Here is a 16,920-nt window from a genome sequence, read left to right on the forward strand (position 1 = left end):
GGTTGATAGTGAGAAAGAAAAAACATAGAAGGCACGATAATATTAAATTTAGTGAAAAATTTACAAGTTTTCACAGGGGTTTACATAATCTTAAAAATATATACAGGAATTTACAAGAAGCTATGAAAAAAATGTTAAATATTTGTAATTAATTGGTATTTTAACCATATTGGAAAACCATAATACTTGCATTTTTAATAGGGTACCAATATTGTTTTTAATTTTATTGCTGCATACTCAGTATATTTTCTAATCCAAGAACTTCTTCTTTTAGTGTCTGATATCTATCTAAATATTTCCATAAACATTTCAGAGATTATTTTTGTTCTTTTCAACTCTTTCCACTTATTATCGTAGTACAATTCAAACTTGCGTATCGACGGTATTTGTTGTTATTATTAAATTGCAAACATTGATAAAAAAAAATGTGGAAATTTTAAATGTTATTATCAATACTGTTAGGTTCAGTATAAAATGGTTAAATTCGATAAACTTATAAAAAAGTAGTTATTGATGATTAGTAGAAATACAATCAATTTTACCAGAAAAAGCTACGTTTCCAAAAAATACTATACTTTTATAATTTTAGGCAAGTAAAATGGTGCTTAGCGAGCTGCTGCAGGACCGTAATTACGAGATCAAAGTGCTCCCATTTAACACCCAAGGGGACGGCCCTGTAAGTCCTCCCGTAACCGTGTATGTAGGCGAGGCGGTTCCTACGGGAGAGCCCAGGGGGTTACAAGGAGAACCAGTTTCCTCCACCGAGGTCCGATTGAGGTGGAAACCGCCCCAGCACCACACGCATAATGGGGAACTTTTAGGCTATAAAGTAGGTAGCACCTATAAGAATATTCTTTCTCTATTTGCAGTGTTTATAGTTTATTTATTAATCCCCCATAATTGAGAAAGAGTTTTTTCGAGGTTTCTGATTGAATATTCTTCTCCTAGATTTTCTATACGGTAATAAACTCACCGCAAGAACTAGAACCTGGAAAAAAATGGGAAGAAGAAATCGAAGTGGTAGCGGCATCCACGACCGCCCACAGTCTCGTGTTCCTCGACAAATACACCGAATACAAAATTCAGATTTTGGCTTTTAATCCCGCCGGGGATGGTCCGAGGTCGCAACCGATCAAAGTGAAAACGCTCCAGGGCCTTCCGAGTGCCCCGGTGAATCTACGGTTCACGGAAATCACGATGAACAGTTTGATGGTGTTGTGGGATTCCCCTAAGAAGCCTAACGGGGATATTGTCGGTTATATTGTCACGTATGAGACTACGGAGGAGAACGAACGTGAGTATTTTGATGTTTTTATTATGTGCTTAGGTTGATTTTTTGTCAAGTACGCGATTTTGGTTCAAACTCTTATTTTGTTTTACACTTTGGGTTTAATTTTTACAAGCAATCTGATTATTACAAGAAAATTCAAATTTTTGCAGTAAATAACGAATTAGTGGAATTTTTCTTCCAGCATATCCTGTAATTATTAAATCTTTTAATCATTTGAATATCAGTAAATACCATAACTTCTAGGGTTCAAAATGATATATTTTTTCTCGCTCTGAAGTCATGTTTACTAAATTTTAAAGTAATCATTAAAATCTTGGTAGTAGAGGAGAAAATATTGGGGTTTTCCTTTCAGGAGTACCTGTAATAAACAAAATCTTTAATTTGTTGTATATCAGTGAACACAACTGCTAGGGTACATAATGTGTTAAGATGAGTTTCAAATATGTACTACTCTGTAGAAATTTTTTTGTAGCAACAGGCAGTTTGGCAACCTTGGTGTATTTAAATGATATTCGTTCTACGTCAAATAAAGTCAAACATGTAGTTAATTTTCAGTGGTCATACGAACGTGCTTTATTTCGTCCCTCCATTTTTTTTCACTGTTAAAATTGACAACATAGTGTGACTATTGATTCCTCGCATCTTCTAAAGCCTTTTTTAGCTAAATTTGGAGTAATTATTAAAATCCTTGCAATAGACGATGAAACATTGGTTTTTTCCTTTCAGGAGTACCTGTAATAGTCTTTTGTCTCTTGTATATCAGAGAATTTCTTAACTTCTAGGGCACAGAGTCACGTGACTATTGATTCCCAGGGCTCTCTAAAGCTTCTTTCAACTAAATTTAAAGAAATCATGAAAATCCTTGCAATAGAAAATGAAATATTGAATTTTCCCTTCCAGGAGTGCCTGTAATAAGCAAAATCTTTAGTTTCTTGTATCTCAGTAAATTCCTCGACCTGTAGGCCTCGCAAAGGCAAGTCGAAAATTTTCTCTCAAAACTTTTTCTCCAAAATTAATTAAATCAATAAAATTCTTGCACTATAAGATAAGATAAGCCATAGAATCTTTAATCTTTTTTATATCGACAAATACTTGGACTTGTAGGTATAAGATTCATATATTATATCTTGAGTGTTTGGGCTTTTTAAGTAATTTGTAATTTATTCATAATAATTTGGAGAAATTTTCAATTTTATTTTAGGAATTTTGAGTTTCTTCCAACCACTTGAAGTCACGCTTTGCAAAAAATAAAAATTAAGATTTTACTGGCTTTTCACCCTTCTAATGAACCAAACCTTAAACAATTTCTTCCAGTATCGACTACCAACAAATATTTTATATTAAAATGGAACAACTACAAAATTTATTAGACTTATAGTTAGTTGTACGCTATAATCGCTTGATAAGCGATGTATATCTTGGTTGGCACACAAATTTTCATACAAAAGCTATGAACTTAACGATGGTCTACTATTTGTCTTTGTTTTCGTTTAAGTAGATGCCCTTAATTTTGACAAAGTCATAGCTCTGATACTAGGCAGATATAATACATTCCTTCTTACGCATTTATATTGACTTTCATGATACAAAATTTCTAATAAATGCACTCCCCTTTAGGTTTTAGCAAACAAGTAAAACAAAAAGTCTCAACGAACTACCTACAAGTGCAAAGTCTCGAGGAAGAAATCACGTATACTTTCACCGTGAGGGCGCAGACCATAGATTTGGGTCCTCCAGTCTCTAACAACGTGACCACCGGGCCCCAGGAGGGGTCTCCCGGTAGCCCCAAAGAGCTGACCGTCATAAGACAGCTGTCGAGCGTCGATCTGCACTGGTTGAACGGCCCTACTGGCAAGGGACCCATTATCGGGTACTATTTTGAATGTCAACGAAAAGGTAATAAGGTTTTGTCTAATAAGTCTGATTGAATTTAGGGTATTTGATGTTGTAAAATGTTAACTGAAAACAATAAGAAGGAAAATATATAGGCATATTAGACGTATATGGAAAACGGAACATACTTCTTAATGAAGTTTTAGGCATGTTAGTGAGGCATGAGTCCAAGATACATTTTCAGGTAACTTGAGTCATAGATCCACGTATAGTCTTAATATCGGCTTGATTTTTGTTTTAAAAGTTTCTTTGGAATGTTCTTCAGCTTTCATTACAAAAATCCATGCATTGAAAGCTTTTTTCTCAAAATTTTTGAAAGTTATATTGAAGAGAAAAAACCGTGTCAGGTAACTTGAGTCATTGCTCCACTTCTAGTAGTCAGATCATCTTCATTTTTGTTTTAGAAAGTTTCTCCGAATATTCTTAAGCCTACATTAAAATAGTCATGAACATCTATGCATTAGAAGCTTTTTTATTCAACTTTTAAAAGTATTGTCCAAGAGGAAAGACAGCTGCAGCTTGGGTCATAACTTCACGTCTAATAGTCGGATTATCTTGATTTTCTTATTTTTTCTTACTTTCTTTATTTCCTTAAGTTTTCCAATGATACAAGTACCCCCCATAATATTTATTTATTTATTTATTTATTTATTTATTTACACCACTCCACAGAATAAATTCCAATTAATGAGTGGGAAAATTACAACAATAAATTACAAAACATAGGTATCTTAAGAAAATTAAAAAGAATACAATATTATCAATAATTACAAGCAAATGGTATTAAAAGAAATATAGACAAAGTAAATTAAAAGTAAAACATCTAGGAAAAGTGTACTCTTTTAATTTCCGACAAACTGCAATTAAAGATGTCACACTGATCCAGAACAGAGTCATGTATGTTACATGCTCTGCGCAGAGGAGAAAATTTACAAATGTTGGTTCTAGGTCTTGATAGGTAAAAAGTTGATGTATTCCTTGCTGATATGCGAGGCACATGAAAATTTAGTTGCTGCAATAGATCTGGTGAATCAATAATATTATTTACCAACTTAAATAAAAATTGCAAATCAGCGGATTTTCGCCGATCCTCCAGCAAAGCAAACGAAAATCTTTCCAATAAACGCTGATGTGGGAATTTTGGATAAATATTCAAAATATTTATCCAAAATTTTGAATATCATGTCCAAGAGGAAAGACAGTTTCAGGGTCATAACTCCTAAATGGTCAGATTGGCTTGATTTTTGTTTTAAAAGTTTTTTGGGATTGTTCTTTCAGCTTTCATTGAAAAAATCATGAGAATCCATGGATTTAAAGCTTTTTTATCCAAGATTTTGAAAATCATATCCAAGAGGAAAAACCCCTTCAGCTAACTGAGGCCTTAACTCCACGTCTAGTGGTCAGATCAGATTATTTTTTTATTTTAAAAGTATCTTTTTAATGCTCTTCACCTTTTATTCAAAGAATCACTAGAATCCATGCATTAGAAGTTTTTTAACCCAAGTTTTTGAAAAGCGTGTCCTACAGCTTCAGGTAACTCAACTCCAAAACATTGTAAATTGGAAGATTTTGAGGGTATCGCTGGTTTTTTATCCATCATCAGGGGGTAGTAATTCGGTAAAGATATAACGTGATATCTCATAGATAGCCTTGGAGTTCAATTAAATTAAAATATAAAAAAATACGATTACTCTATCGTACACAACCTGAACCTCTAAAGATTTCCCGAGCCCTTTTTACTCTTTTAACATCTGTTCCGTATAAACTGGTCTATTCTTGCTTGGTCGTTTTCTGACTATGATTGATCCTCTCTGAAGCCGCTAAAGAGTTTTCTTCTGTGTTTTTTATTTTTTTTTTGCTTCAGTGTTATTAAGTTTTTTTTTCCTTAATACTTATTAATCAAATAGAATATGTAAAAGCACTAACTATAGATATGCAAGTAGAAGTTACAAAGAAATACGAATCAGAATTGAACAGACCAAAAGCACATGTATAAGGAAAAATAGATTTTTCTGCTACCAAGGTTTAAGATCAAAGTTAAAAATACGTCGCCTGAGATGTAATTTTAATTTCTTCCAGGCAGTTAATTGAATTCAGTCATTTAACAGTAAAAAGAGAGAAATAGACTCAACTTTCTGGAAAAGTATTTTATTAGTAGTACTCAGATCGGCTTGATTTTAGTTTTAAAAGTTTCTTTGGGATGTTCTTCTATTTTTACTAAAAAAATCATGAAAATCCAATTATTAGAACCCTTTTTCTCCAAATTTTTAAAAAACTTGTCCAGAAGGAAAAACAGTTTTAGGTAACTTCGGTCATAACTTTACGCCTAATGCTCAGATCGGCTTGATTTTTGATTTAAAAGTTTCTTTGGGACAGTTTTAAGCGGTCATTGAAAGAATCATAAAAATCGATGCATTTGAAGCTTTTTTATTCGAATTTTTGAAAAGCATCATCGTTTCGAAGGGGAAAAATAGTTTTAGGTAACTTAAGTCATAACTGGACATCTAGTGGTTAGATCGGGTTAATTTTTGTTTTACAAGTTTTTTTTCTAATTTTCTTCAGTTTTCGTTGAAAGAATCGTGAAAATCTATGGATTAGAACCTTTTTTTATCAATTTTTTTTATAAATCATATGCATTAGAGACACAAATAAAAAAAGCGCACTAAACATAAAATGGTCAAATGCAAATGAGCTTATTTTTTTGACGACATTAATTTTTAATTATCCTATACAACATAGAGAAAAGCTCCTTAAGAATAACTAATATACGGGGCTTTTAAAAGTGATGTTTGAAATATTAACTTATATCAAGGAAAGACATCACTGGAAAGTCAGATAGTGCCGATATTAAACTATATATGTTGCAAATACTGACTATTTAATAGAGAATCAACAAATATATTGCTTTATATGCGTCTAAGATGCCATTAATTATCAATCAATCACCCTATATATACATACCGTTCCAAATTAAAATGTTGATTTTTAGACGACACTCGATGGCAAACGGTGACAAAAACGAACAACGGACCTCTGCAAGACTTCACCATCTCTTACCAGAGCCTCTTACCGTCTACAGCCTACATCTTCAGGGTGATCCCTTACAACAAATTCGGGATAAGTTGCCCCGCTTCGTCCAGCAATTACATCCTCACGCCCTCCAAACTGTATATGGAGTACGGATATTTGCAAAACAGTCCGTTTTATAGGCAAACGTGGTTCATGGTCGCCTTGGCTGCCACTTCGATCATCATTATCATCACGATCATTGCCATTTTGTGTGTGAAGAGCAAAAGTTACAAATACAAACGTGAGTAAATTGGTTATTTACTAGTTATTTGTGAGAGTATTTTTTTTAAATGTTGAGTGTACTAGAAACAGTTCGACAGATGTCAAAAGTAATAATAAGATGGCATTGGGAGACTTTTTTGGACATAACTTAAACAACACTTAAAATATTTTCATATTCATGTAAGGGAGTTCCGGAAGGATCGATTTGATGATAAAAACGTGACTCTAGGTTAGAATTTAAGGGTAATTCGGCCACTTTTGTTTAGGGCATTTGTGTCCAAGTTTCTCATAAAATTTCGGTTAGTTTTGGGAATGTTTTTACAAAATAATCAAGATTTTCTTAAATGGCTGACACCCAAAGAATGAGCATTAGTAACCCAACACAAACTAAAAATAAACTGCTTCTACTGTAACCCTCAGCTTAATAAATGCAAGATATTTAATAGCATCAACATTCAAAGTTTCCAACGAAAATCTCGAAGTTTTCAAAGAAACATAGTAACACACGTTTTTAAATGAATAACCTATGTTTTCTAGATATTGATAAATTATATAATATTATCTACATCCTTTTAAAGAAAAATTATCATTATTACCAAAAAACACCGATTTAGGAAGTGAACTGACTTTGAGTTTTGCTTTTTAGTCAGTGTGCTTTGTTTTTTTTATAAAAAACGATAAACATATAAGTTTAACTTACCGAAATTAAACTCACAAAAATTTCATTTAATTAATTTAATTTTTTACAATTTTTTTTTTTTGATTTAACACTGAAATTTCCAACAACGTATTAAAGAGAATATAGAATGGCAAGGTAATTGTTTTTTAAAGGTAATTATTTTTTAAGGCAATGTGCAAACACATTGCCTTAAAAAATAGTTAGGTAAACAGATAGGGTTTTGTTATCCTCAAACCATTTATATTACTACCAACATTATTGTTATATAGTATAAACTGTCTGAAAACAATCTCTAAAAGTGGAAGCACAAGATTATTATAATAGAGTGTATTTGGCAGAGTATGGCTTCATCTCCTGTCATTGCTGATAAATTCGATAAAATTCAACATTGTGCCAAAACCCCTGATATAGTGAAAAACAGGTATCCGAAAGCGATTTTTTTATAATTTGCATATGTGCGATATTGCGTATACACAAAATAAGCTCTTTTTTTCTGCAGAGTTAACTTTCTCAATTCCGAAGAGAACCACTTAGAAAATGAAATTTTCTGTACCTCCTCAACTGATTCAAATCATTTAAATTATTCCCATTTAAAGACTGAGATCAGTCAATATATAGAAGTAAGAAATTTCTTAATTTCCTTAGAGTTGGTATTTCTAAAATCACAATATGTCAAGTTGTCCACCTTTGTTCCCCCAGCACAATACACTTATAGCCAAAATGATGAACACTACTCTGAAATAGTGGATCAGAAGTTACAGTAATGGGTACATCACAGATATTAGAGAAGTTGAAAAAGCTTAAGATAACTAATCGACTCAGCCACCTGAAGAGGCGGATTCCCCGTAGGACATTGAACTGTTAGACCAAATCTACATTCGAACATTGGACAAAATATAGTCAAACAAGCAGAAATTTACCGTGGAATGCTACTGATAGATCTGCTCACTGCACGTATTGATGAATCAAGGTCTCTTCTAAAAGTCGTAAAACTATTACATTTTATTTTACTGTCGAAGAAGTATTTGCTTAAATTACTTTCCAGCAATAAAATAATATCGTAGGAAGAACCAATAGAAGATATCTGAAGACCACCAATATCATAAAAGTAGATGGGGCTAATGGGGCATTCGGATGTTTTTTTGATTAAACCACTGGAAATGCATTACGATATCTGATAACCAGATCCACTTCACCTTTTCCTAGTATTAAGTATTTACTTGGCACAGTTTGTTGTATGCCTCACACTGCATTTTAGTCTGATCACTAGAAATTTTAAACAGTAAGTCTTTGAGTTTATTTTCTGCTTTAAGTACTGATGTAACTTTAAGATTTGAGCTGATTGTATTATTGTTTTCTCACCTCATGCTGCAGACGTAATATACTTGAGAACTTCCTAGACCTTGGTTTTATCATACTGAATACACTGCTTTCTAGCCGATGAGATGCAGATTCTGGTACATTCGGTTTTTATACCATTAGGTTTTTGGGTCTCATAATTTTCTCACTCACTTCATACGAAATAGTTTCAGAAGAGAATGATGATTTGTCCTTTTCCAGCGCTGACATTTTTACTTTTAAAGAACTAATTACTTCCTCTAATCTTTCTCAACATAGTTGGAACACTCTTGAGAGCATTCAAGCTCACAGGTCTCACAGAAATACATAAGATTGGGCTTTTGTAGAACCACCACTATCACAAGCAATAACTTTCCTGTCATCTGTGACTTGCACCACTAATGCCTCTAACATAATAAAGGTTTTGGTTGAGAGCCAGACTTTTGGCGGCATCATCTACCAGTTTTTCATCTTATGAACATGAATATCCAGATTTTGAAGATGCACTTAATTCTCTATTCATAAAAAAAGGTGACTTAAAAAAGGCCACGTTTCCTCTCAATGCCTCTTATTTTTTTGTTTCTGTAGATCGATTTGAGGACAAAAACAAGATTTTCAATTAAAATATTCATAGACTTTATAGGGATATTTATAGGAAATAAGGTAAAAGGTCAATTTTTACAGAAGAAGCCCAAAAAACTTTAGAAGAATCAATGGCAATGTCCATGGGGGATCATCAAGAGTTAGCATTGGATTACTATCGGTCCAAGAGCGTCAACGGAACGATAAGTGCTATGGGAACGTTGAGTAGGCGCAACGGCCAAAGGAAACAAGGACACAGTCAACCACCACCAATCTTAAGTAAGAATAGTCGCTGTTTCATTAGAAATAAACTTTCTAATGATAATTTTTTAAAGGTAAATCACCTCCAAGACCTTCTCCCGCTTCAGTACCATACAACTCGGACGAGGAGAGCTTAAAAGGCTACGATGAAAATCCGGATGATAGCAGTGTCACTGAGAAACCCTCCGAGATGAGTTCCTCCGAACAGGTGAGAGAAACTTTAATGTTATTAAAATGATTTGTACTAAAATTAACATTACCTTGCAATCGTTACGTCCGTAGTCTCCACAGGTGAAGGTAAAAATTGTGCGTATTTTAAATAATGTATGTTTTTTTTTCAATGGCTAAAGCGCATGTGGTGTGTTCGCTTAAAGTGCATGTGACTTTTGCTTAAGCCAATTTGAACTTTTAAATATTTTTTAAGGGTCTAAGGGTCAGAGATCTCAAAGGTTTTTAAATAGGAGATTATAACCCAATTCTTCTTACTAGGTTAACATTTTTTTAACGATAAATTTATACAGAATGTGTGCTTGCACCAGAGTACAATGCCTCGGAAATAAGAACATTGTTTTAACTTCTAATTTGTAACACCATGTAAAATCTAGGTAGAAGTCCTGGTGGTTCGGCAGTTTTGTTAAAATCAACTTAACTAAGTGGGTTTTTTGATTAAAAGAACTCATTTTAGTGACAAACTTAATGCAAAAATAACGGCTAATCATCGACAAAACCTTTCTAAAATACCTCATTTTCCAACCTAGCAATTTTCGACAAGAACATATTGCACTCTTTATTGCCGTAATTGACGAAATTCCATCTCACTCAGTTTCAAGTTTCCTTGATCTCTAACCAAAGATTAGATTTATCACAGCGGTGATTTTTAAAAGTTAGAATATTGTTTTTTCCAAACCAGCTTAGAAATGATCAAATATCAATCTCAGAATCATGTCAAATGATTGGGAATTGACTCCTGACCGAATAAATTCTTCCAAAAATTGGTAGAATGTAAGTGTTCAAAATAAAACAGAAAAAAAAAGATAGACTCGCAGCAAATACCGTCTTCCGGCACGTTTTATAATAAACTGAGCCATTTTAACAAAAAAAATCCTTTAAAAAAAGACGTTGATTTTGACAAACGTTGCAGAATTACCAAAATAAGAAAATTCTGCTCACCTTACATCGCCCTTTCTTTGTTGCCTTTTTAGCACACGCTATATTCTATGCTTTCGCCTAAAAATGCACATTTGACCGTTACTTACACTTTACCAAAATTTTACCCTCTGCGACTCATGTTCCAGGGTTCCGAAAGTGAAAACGAAAGCGTCCGCTCCGATCCGCACTCGTTCGTCAATCATTACGCCAACGTAAACGACACCCTGAGGCAGTCGTGGAAAAAACAGAAACCGGTTAAGAACTACAGCAGCTACACGGACTCCGAACCGGACGGTAGCGCCGTGGTGAGCCTCAACGGGGGTCAAATCATATTAAATAATATGGCGAGGTCCAGGGCGCCCCTGCCGGGATTCTCCTCATTTGTATAAAAAAATATCTTTTTGTTTTTTTTTTGTCAAATTTAAAGTTTCTCCTTAAATTCTTTACTTATTATAGACCTATCTGTGAATGCGTAGCTACTTAAGACATAATTCGATGTATATAATAGTGTTTCTTACTTTGTATTGTATATTTTCTTTCACTTTTTTCGGACCAAGTTGTAGTTCTAGGATCTTTTTTGTTTGATCTCAAGATATTTTGAGTCGTTCGCACCAGTGTCCATGACTTATATTTTAGTTTGGACAATAGGTTATTTATTAGTTGTGTAAGCCATAATTACAGCCATAATCACGTTTGCTAGCTTTTTTTTATTTATTTCTAAAAATTGTACTTTTTTTAGGTACTTTTGAGTACATATTATACTGCCTTAAGTTAGATTGTACATAGTTATTTATTGGTGTATCTAAACGAGATAACCTACTGTCCATGCAAGCTTTCTTTTTAAATAAATATACAAAATAAAAGACTTGACTTTAAATTAAATATAAATGTTAGGGTTTTGTAAATACTATACGATATTTTTTACTATTCTGGTTTCTATACTATATTCATGTTTTTACCTTTAACTAAGGTAGCGAAAATTTAGAGTTTATATTTAATTATTATTATAATATAGGGGATGTTATGGTGTCACTGTCAATTATCTCATCTATGTATTTCAGCTTGAATAGATTTATATAAATTGCCAATGGTATTGGCAAATAGGAAAATTGTCACATAGTATATTTAATATCGTTTCATCTCTAGGTAAATTGTTTTCATCGAATATTTATTTACTTATGACCCTGTTGTTTACAGGCATACGATAGTCCGTCTACGAATGTTTTTAGGAAATAATTTACTGTATATATATACAGGGTGTACAAAATTACTAATAGAGTTCAAGTTAAATCTCTTCCATTTTGCACACCCTATATATATGAAATATTTCAATAGATTTTATATATATTTATACTTTTCTGAATGTTCATGTGAGCTTATTTGTTTTTAAATAATTATTGTATACACAAGGGAATATTGTGCAAAATGTTTTTTTTAGGAGAAAAATGCAATTTATAGCCTTTTTTCGCTAAATAGTTAAAAAAATGCGGTTATTGTATCATCACACTTGATCATTACCATCGTTCTGGTTTGCTCAATCACAGAAATGTCATCAAAATTATCCCGATAGTTATAGTTTTTTTAATATCTTTATTTAAACGTTTATTACTCTAGCAAGCTGTTTGTAATATAAAACTGTGATTCTCGATGAGATTTTTTTGATTTCCTTTATATTTGTAAAACTATTAATGTGACATAAATTTACTTAGAATTAGCAAACAGACTTCTCTATTGTATTAATTACATATATTTTGTTTATTTTACTTTTAAGACATTTGACACATAAAACTGGGCCACAAAATACAAAACATTTTGTGAAAGAAAAATCAACATCGTAAAAGTGCAGAAAGACAGATTGGGATTAGCGCTCTTCCCCAAAACTCCTAACGACCACCGCGAACTAACAGGACTTCTCAAGGAGGAAGGAATGGAATTCCATTCTTTCTTCCTTGAAGAGGACAGGAAGCTGAACGTGATCTGAAGACCCACAGACCTCATCAGATTCCTCGTCCCTAAAGAGCAAGAGAATGTGTTTCAGATTAATAACATTTTAAACATCAGGGTATGCGTCGAGCGCTTAAGGACTCAGACTATTGCAAACAAGCAAGTTGGGCAGTGTCATCGATGCCAGGAATATGGTCACGTCCTGAGCAATTGTAACGCAAAGCCGCGTTGCCACAAATGCAAAAGCGAACATTTCTAGTCAGAATGTGTAAAGAACAGAGCAACCCCGGCAGAATGTTGCAATTGCGGCGGTGACCACCCGGCGAGTTATTGGCGCTGCCCAAAAAATCCTAATATAAAAAACATAAACAACCAAAAAAAAAGCTTCGCTGAGACCTTGAGAACGACCGACACGGACTCTAATAACAGGAGGGCGGAGCCAAAGGATGGCAATACATCATCGCACATGAAACGTCCCGAGCTATCAATCAAAAACAAATCTCAAAAAACAAATCTCCGAAACCATTTAAGTTTGCCTGACGCGATCCTAGAAAAGAAAATCGACAATCTAATGGCAAAACTTGAGAAATTAAATACCAACCCGCGGCGATCAAGCTATTGCTGGGAGTCAAGGTCTAGGTTCTCACAGTGTCCGTTCGTCTCCTTCCTAACGTGTTCAAATCCCAATTACAAACCACATAAAATTAAACCTCATACAAAACACAATCCAACCGTCAAAAACCTAAAACATTACCAAAAAGCACCGTAAAAGACCGGTTACGTTCACACCTCCGCCCGACCTTTTCTCACTAGCCAAAAGTTCCGCAATCTGAGTGGGCGTGGTCTGCTCCACAGGCTCGCGTCCAATTACATCACACCCAGACCTCATAAATACATGAAACCAAACCTATCCCGACCAGTATTCTCCCAGCAAGTCAAAAGTCCGAGCACCTAGATGCGACTCAGAATTATAAAAAGATGGCGCCTAATCTCGACGAAAGGATCAATCAAAAGACCGGCAAGAGCCATTCGTTGCTAGACCGGAATAATCAGTGCAAAGAACGAAGACATTTGAACCGAATTTTAGGCCAATATTCAATTTGATTCTAGGTATTTAAAATTTTCCAGGAATTTCGAATAATTTTCCCTTTTATTCCAGGTTTTTGATTATTGATACCAGTTTTCCACGAATTTTAATTTTTTTATATATTCCAGACTTTTGGAGTCAAGTGTTGTTTTATTTACTGTGTTCGTCCAGGAATTTCAAATTTCTTCATATTTTACGGACATTCAACGTTTGATCTATTCTTTGCATCTTCCAGAACTTTCTTATAAATATTCCAGGGATTTTGACTCATTTTCCCTTATATTCAAGACTTTTGGTTATAGAGCCATTCATTTTCCTTATTTTCCAGAAATTCGTGATTTTTCATATTTTTCAGGCTTTGGAGTCAAGAAGTTGAGATCTTATTTACTGTGTTCTACCAGGAATTTTGAAATTTCACTATGTTTTACAAACATTCAACATTTGATGTATTCTTTCCATCTTCCAGAACTTTCTTATAAATATTCCAGGGATTTTTTTTCCATTTTCCCTTATACTCCAGACTTTTGGTCAATCAGCTATTCATTTTCCTTGTTCTTCAGGAATTCGTGATTTTTCATATTTTCCAGGTTTTGGGAGTCATGCTTTGATTTGATTTACTGTGTCTTCCAGGAATTTGAAATTTCCCTATGTTTTACAAACATTCAACGTTTGATGTATTATTTGCATCTTCCAGAACTCTTATAAATATTCCAGGGATTTTGACCCATTTTATTTTTAATTCCCGGGTTTTGATTATTGAGTTATTAATTTTCCACGCCTTTCACGGATTTGGAACTTGGAGTCTATATTTACTGTCTTACCTTCCAGGAATTTTAAATTTCGACATGTTTTTCAGGCATTTAAAATTTAGTATAATCCTTTGATCTTCCAGGATCTTCTTAGAAATATTCCAGACATCGTTTTCCCTTTTATTCCAGAATTTTGATTATTAAGTAATTTATTAACAAAACAAAGGTAAAAACACAAAGTCACGGTCTCATCAAATCCATATAATTTTTTAAATGCTACACGTGTTTCGCTCCTATCGGAGCATCATCTTTTTTTTTGTTGTTAGTTGCAATGTGATCTGTGTAGGTCTAGGCCTGATGATGCTCCGATCGGAGTGAAACACGTGTAGCATTTAAAAAATTATATGGATTTGATGAGACCGTGACTTTGTCTTTTTACCTTTGTTTTGTTTTCGTTTGGTCTCTTAGAGAACAAATGGATGATACGTTTCTAATTAAGTAATTTATTACCCATGATTTCCAAGGATTTGTGTTTTTAAAATCTTTTCTAGGCTTTTGAAGTCAATTTGTGATGTTAGTTACTGTCTTGCCTTCCAGGGATTTAATCTCTTTGAATTTATCCAGGTCTTCCAGGCATTCAACGTTCTATGCAATCTTTTCCTCCAGAGTTTTCTTATATTCCACGCAGAATATTATTAATCATTTTCTCTTTCATTCCAAAGTTTTGATTATTGAGCCATTCACTTTTCATGGTTTCCACTGTTTGGCAATTTTTTAATCTTTTTCAGGCTTTTAGAACAAAGTTGTGATTTCTTGTCAAGAATTTTCTATATTTTCCATTAATTTTCAATAAATTTCTCCTTATGGTTCTAAGGTAGATGTAGATTTTAAGATATACATGTTTATGTAAATGGCGGATCCAAATCCAAAATAAAATCCACGTATTTCAATTTGTAGATAATTTATTTGTCAGTAAAACGTTTTCTTTTAAATGTCTACCGACTAAATATAAAAACCTTTTTTGTTTTAAAATATGTGCAAACGTAAATCGGAATCTCTCCGCCGAATGTTTAAAAAAAAAACAAGTCGAAACCCTTATATAATATCTACAATGGCACTAAACCTAAAAGAAATCAATGATAATTACATAAATATAAATACTCTAAACATTTCTCTCAACTAAACATTACCGAAGCAAAAATTAAATAGTTTATTTAAAAACATGGTACAATATATAACAATGCTTTAACTAAATTTATATACAAGTTGCTACTGGGAACAACTTGTATGTAGATTGACAACTGTACAAGAAATGTACAAAATATAATTTATATTACAAAGTAGGACCCCTGGCAGGGCTAAAATAAAAAAGTATTAACATTTTTTATTTTAGGGTTTTTCAATACCCTGTTTTTAATCTGAGATCGTTGAAACTGCCAAAGATCCGTCGGGTTTGTTATACGCTTAAAACTAAAGCCCAAAGGGGTGCGACCGACACCCCACACAATGTATAAAATATACAAAAAAAGACTATAAAAATTTCGATTATAAATCGCCATTACCCCTTCGGGCTGCCCGAAATTCGATAGTTACCAAATAATAATCACCGTACAAAAAAAAGCTACTTTGTCTACTTATTCTCGTAAAGTTTGTCCCTGAGGCATTTGATTTTGTTGACGAAATACGCCTCGAGCGACTCCGCGCATTTGAAAAACGGCGACTCCTTCGGGTTGTAGTAGCGGCAATTGTCGAAGATCTTCGTCATGTCCCCGATGAACTCGCTGAGTTTCCGGTACTTGTGATCGTTGATTTTGGTTTCTATCATTTGAAGGTCTGGAAATTGACGAGAAAGGAATTAGACTTTTTTCTCAGAAGAGTAGGATATCGTGTGGACAGCGTATTGTACCGGGAAAACGTTTTATACTCACGAGTCTTAGCGATTGTGAGACTAAACTGATAGTAAATCCGTTATTAATGGATTAAGAAGAGACTTAATTGCAGTTTTCTCAAATAGAGTACCTTGTAGGCATATATCGGGTGACACAGGAAACACTTAATAACTATTTAACTCTTAAGAATAATTCAAGTAATAAAATATGCATATTATTTTTACGCGATTACTTGATTAAAAATTTCAACGCATTCATAGCACTTTTCTTTGAGTATAAAACAAAAAGTAGCAAATGCGGTATCATTGTTCTCAGAATATATGTAATTTTTATCGAAATAGGTAATATACCAATTGCCCCATTTAAAGTAAGAAAATTAGTGTCACTTCCGGTTAGACAGGAAATGACGGAAATCAACTGAACATGTCAAAAGAAGCTCTTATGACATGTTCAGTTCAGGTATTCCATCGATATACCAAACTTCATTTGTTTATTTTCAAAAGTAAAAAAGGTGTTAAGCGTTCCTCTTTCCTGTGTCACCCGGTTTTAAATATGTTATAAGCATATTGCACCGCTGTATTGTTGCTATCTCTTGAATCATGTAAATATCAAGAATTCTCGATTAAAATACGTCAAAGGGCGTCGTACGTATTCGTTCGTCGTCGTAACACACTTCCGGTTAACTAAAACGCGCTCCTGCACTATTATAACCCGAATGTTTCAAAAACCCACCCAAGTTAGCGATGTTACTGTCAAAAAACCAGAAA

The 16,920-nt window shown here is 33.6% G+C and overlaps 2 protein-coding genes across 11 annotated transcripts in view; one reads left to right on the top strand and one right to left on the bottom strand.

The window, feature by feature from the left end:
- LOC126746477 (protein sidekick) overlaps nt 1-12,132 on the top strand; it is a 255,169-nt gene extending 243,037 nt beyond the window's left edge. For 2 of the 5 annotated variants that reach the window (XM_050454757.1, XM_050454759.1), the window contains exons 25-32: nt 590-829; nt 949-1,294; nt 2,909-3,187; nt 6,174-6,494; nt 9,177-9,353; nt 9,410-9,543; nt 9,618-9,641; nt 10,631-12,132. In XM_050454757.1, the coding sequence (XP_050310714.1) occupies nt 590-829; nt 949-1,294; nt 2,909-3,187; nt 6,174-6,494; nt 9,177-9,353; nt 9,410-9,543; nt 9,618-9,641; nt 10,631-10,873 (1,764 nt within the window). In that variant the 3' untranslated portion in view covers nt 10,874-12,132. The remainder of the gene's footprint in view (nt 1-589; nt 830-948; nt 1,295-2,908; nt 3,188-6,173; nt 6,495-9,176; nt 9,354-9,409; nt 9,544-9,617; nt 9,642-10,630) is intronic. The other 3 variants (XM_050454760.1, XM_050454761.1, XM_050454758.1) reach the window with 2 other exon arrangements.
- Nucleotides 12,133-15,459: 3,327 nt separating this feature from the next.
- The window catches only part of LOC126746476 (nucleosome-remodeling factor subunit NURF301), a 48,692-nt gene continuing 47,231 nt past the window's right edge, over nt 15,460-16,920 (bottom strand). For all 6 annotated transcript variants that reach the window (XM_050454752.1, XM_050454756.1, XM_050454753.1 and 3 more), the window contains one exon: nt 15,460-16,097. In XM_050454752.1, the coding sequence (XP_050310709.1) occupies nt 15,895-16,097 (203 nt within the window). In that variant the 3' untranslated portion in view covers nt 15,460-15,894. The remainder of the gene's footprint in view (nt 16,098-16,920) is intronic.

This window comes from Anthonomus grandis, chromosome 17 (genome assembly GCF_022605725.1).
Source record: "Anthonomus grandis grandis chromosome 17, icAntGran1.3, whole genome shotgun sequence".
Lineage (NCBI taxonomy): Eukaryota > Metazoa > Arthropoda > Insecta > Coleoptera > Curculionidae > Anthonomus > Anthonomus grandis.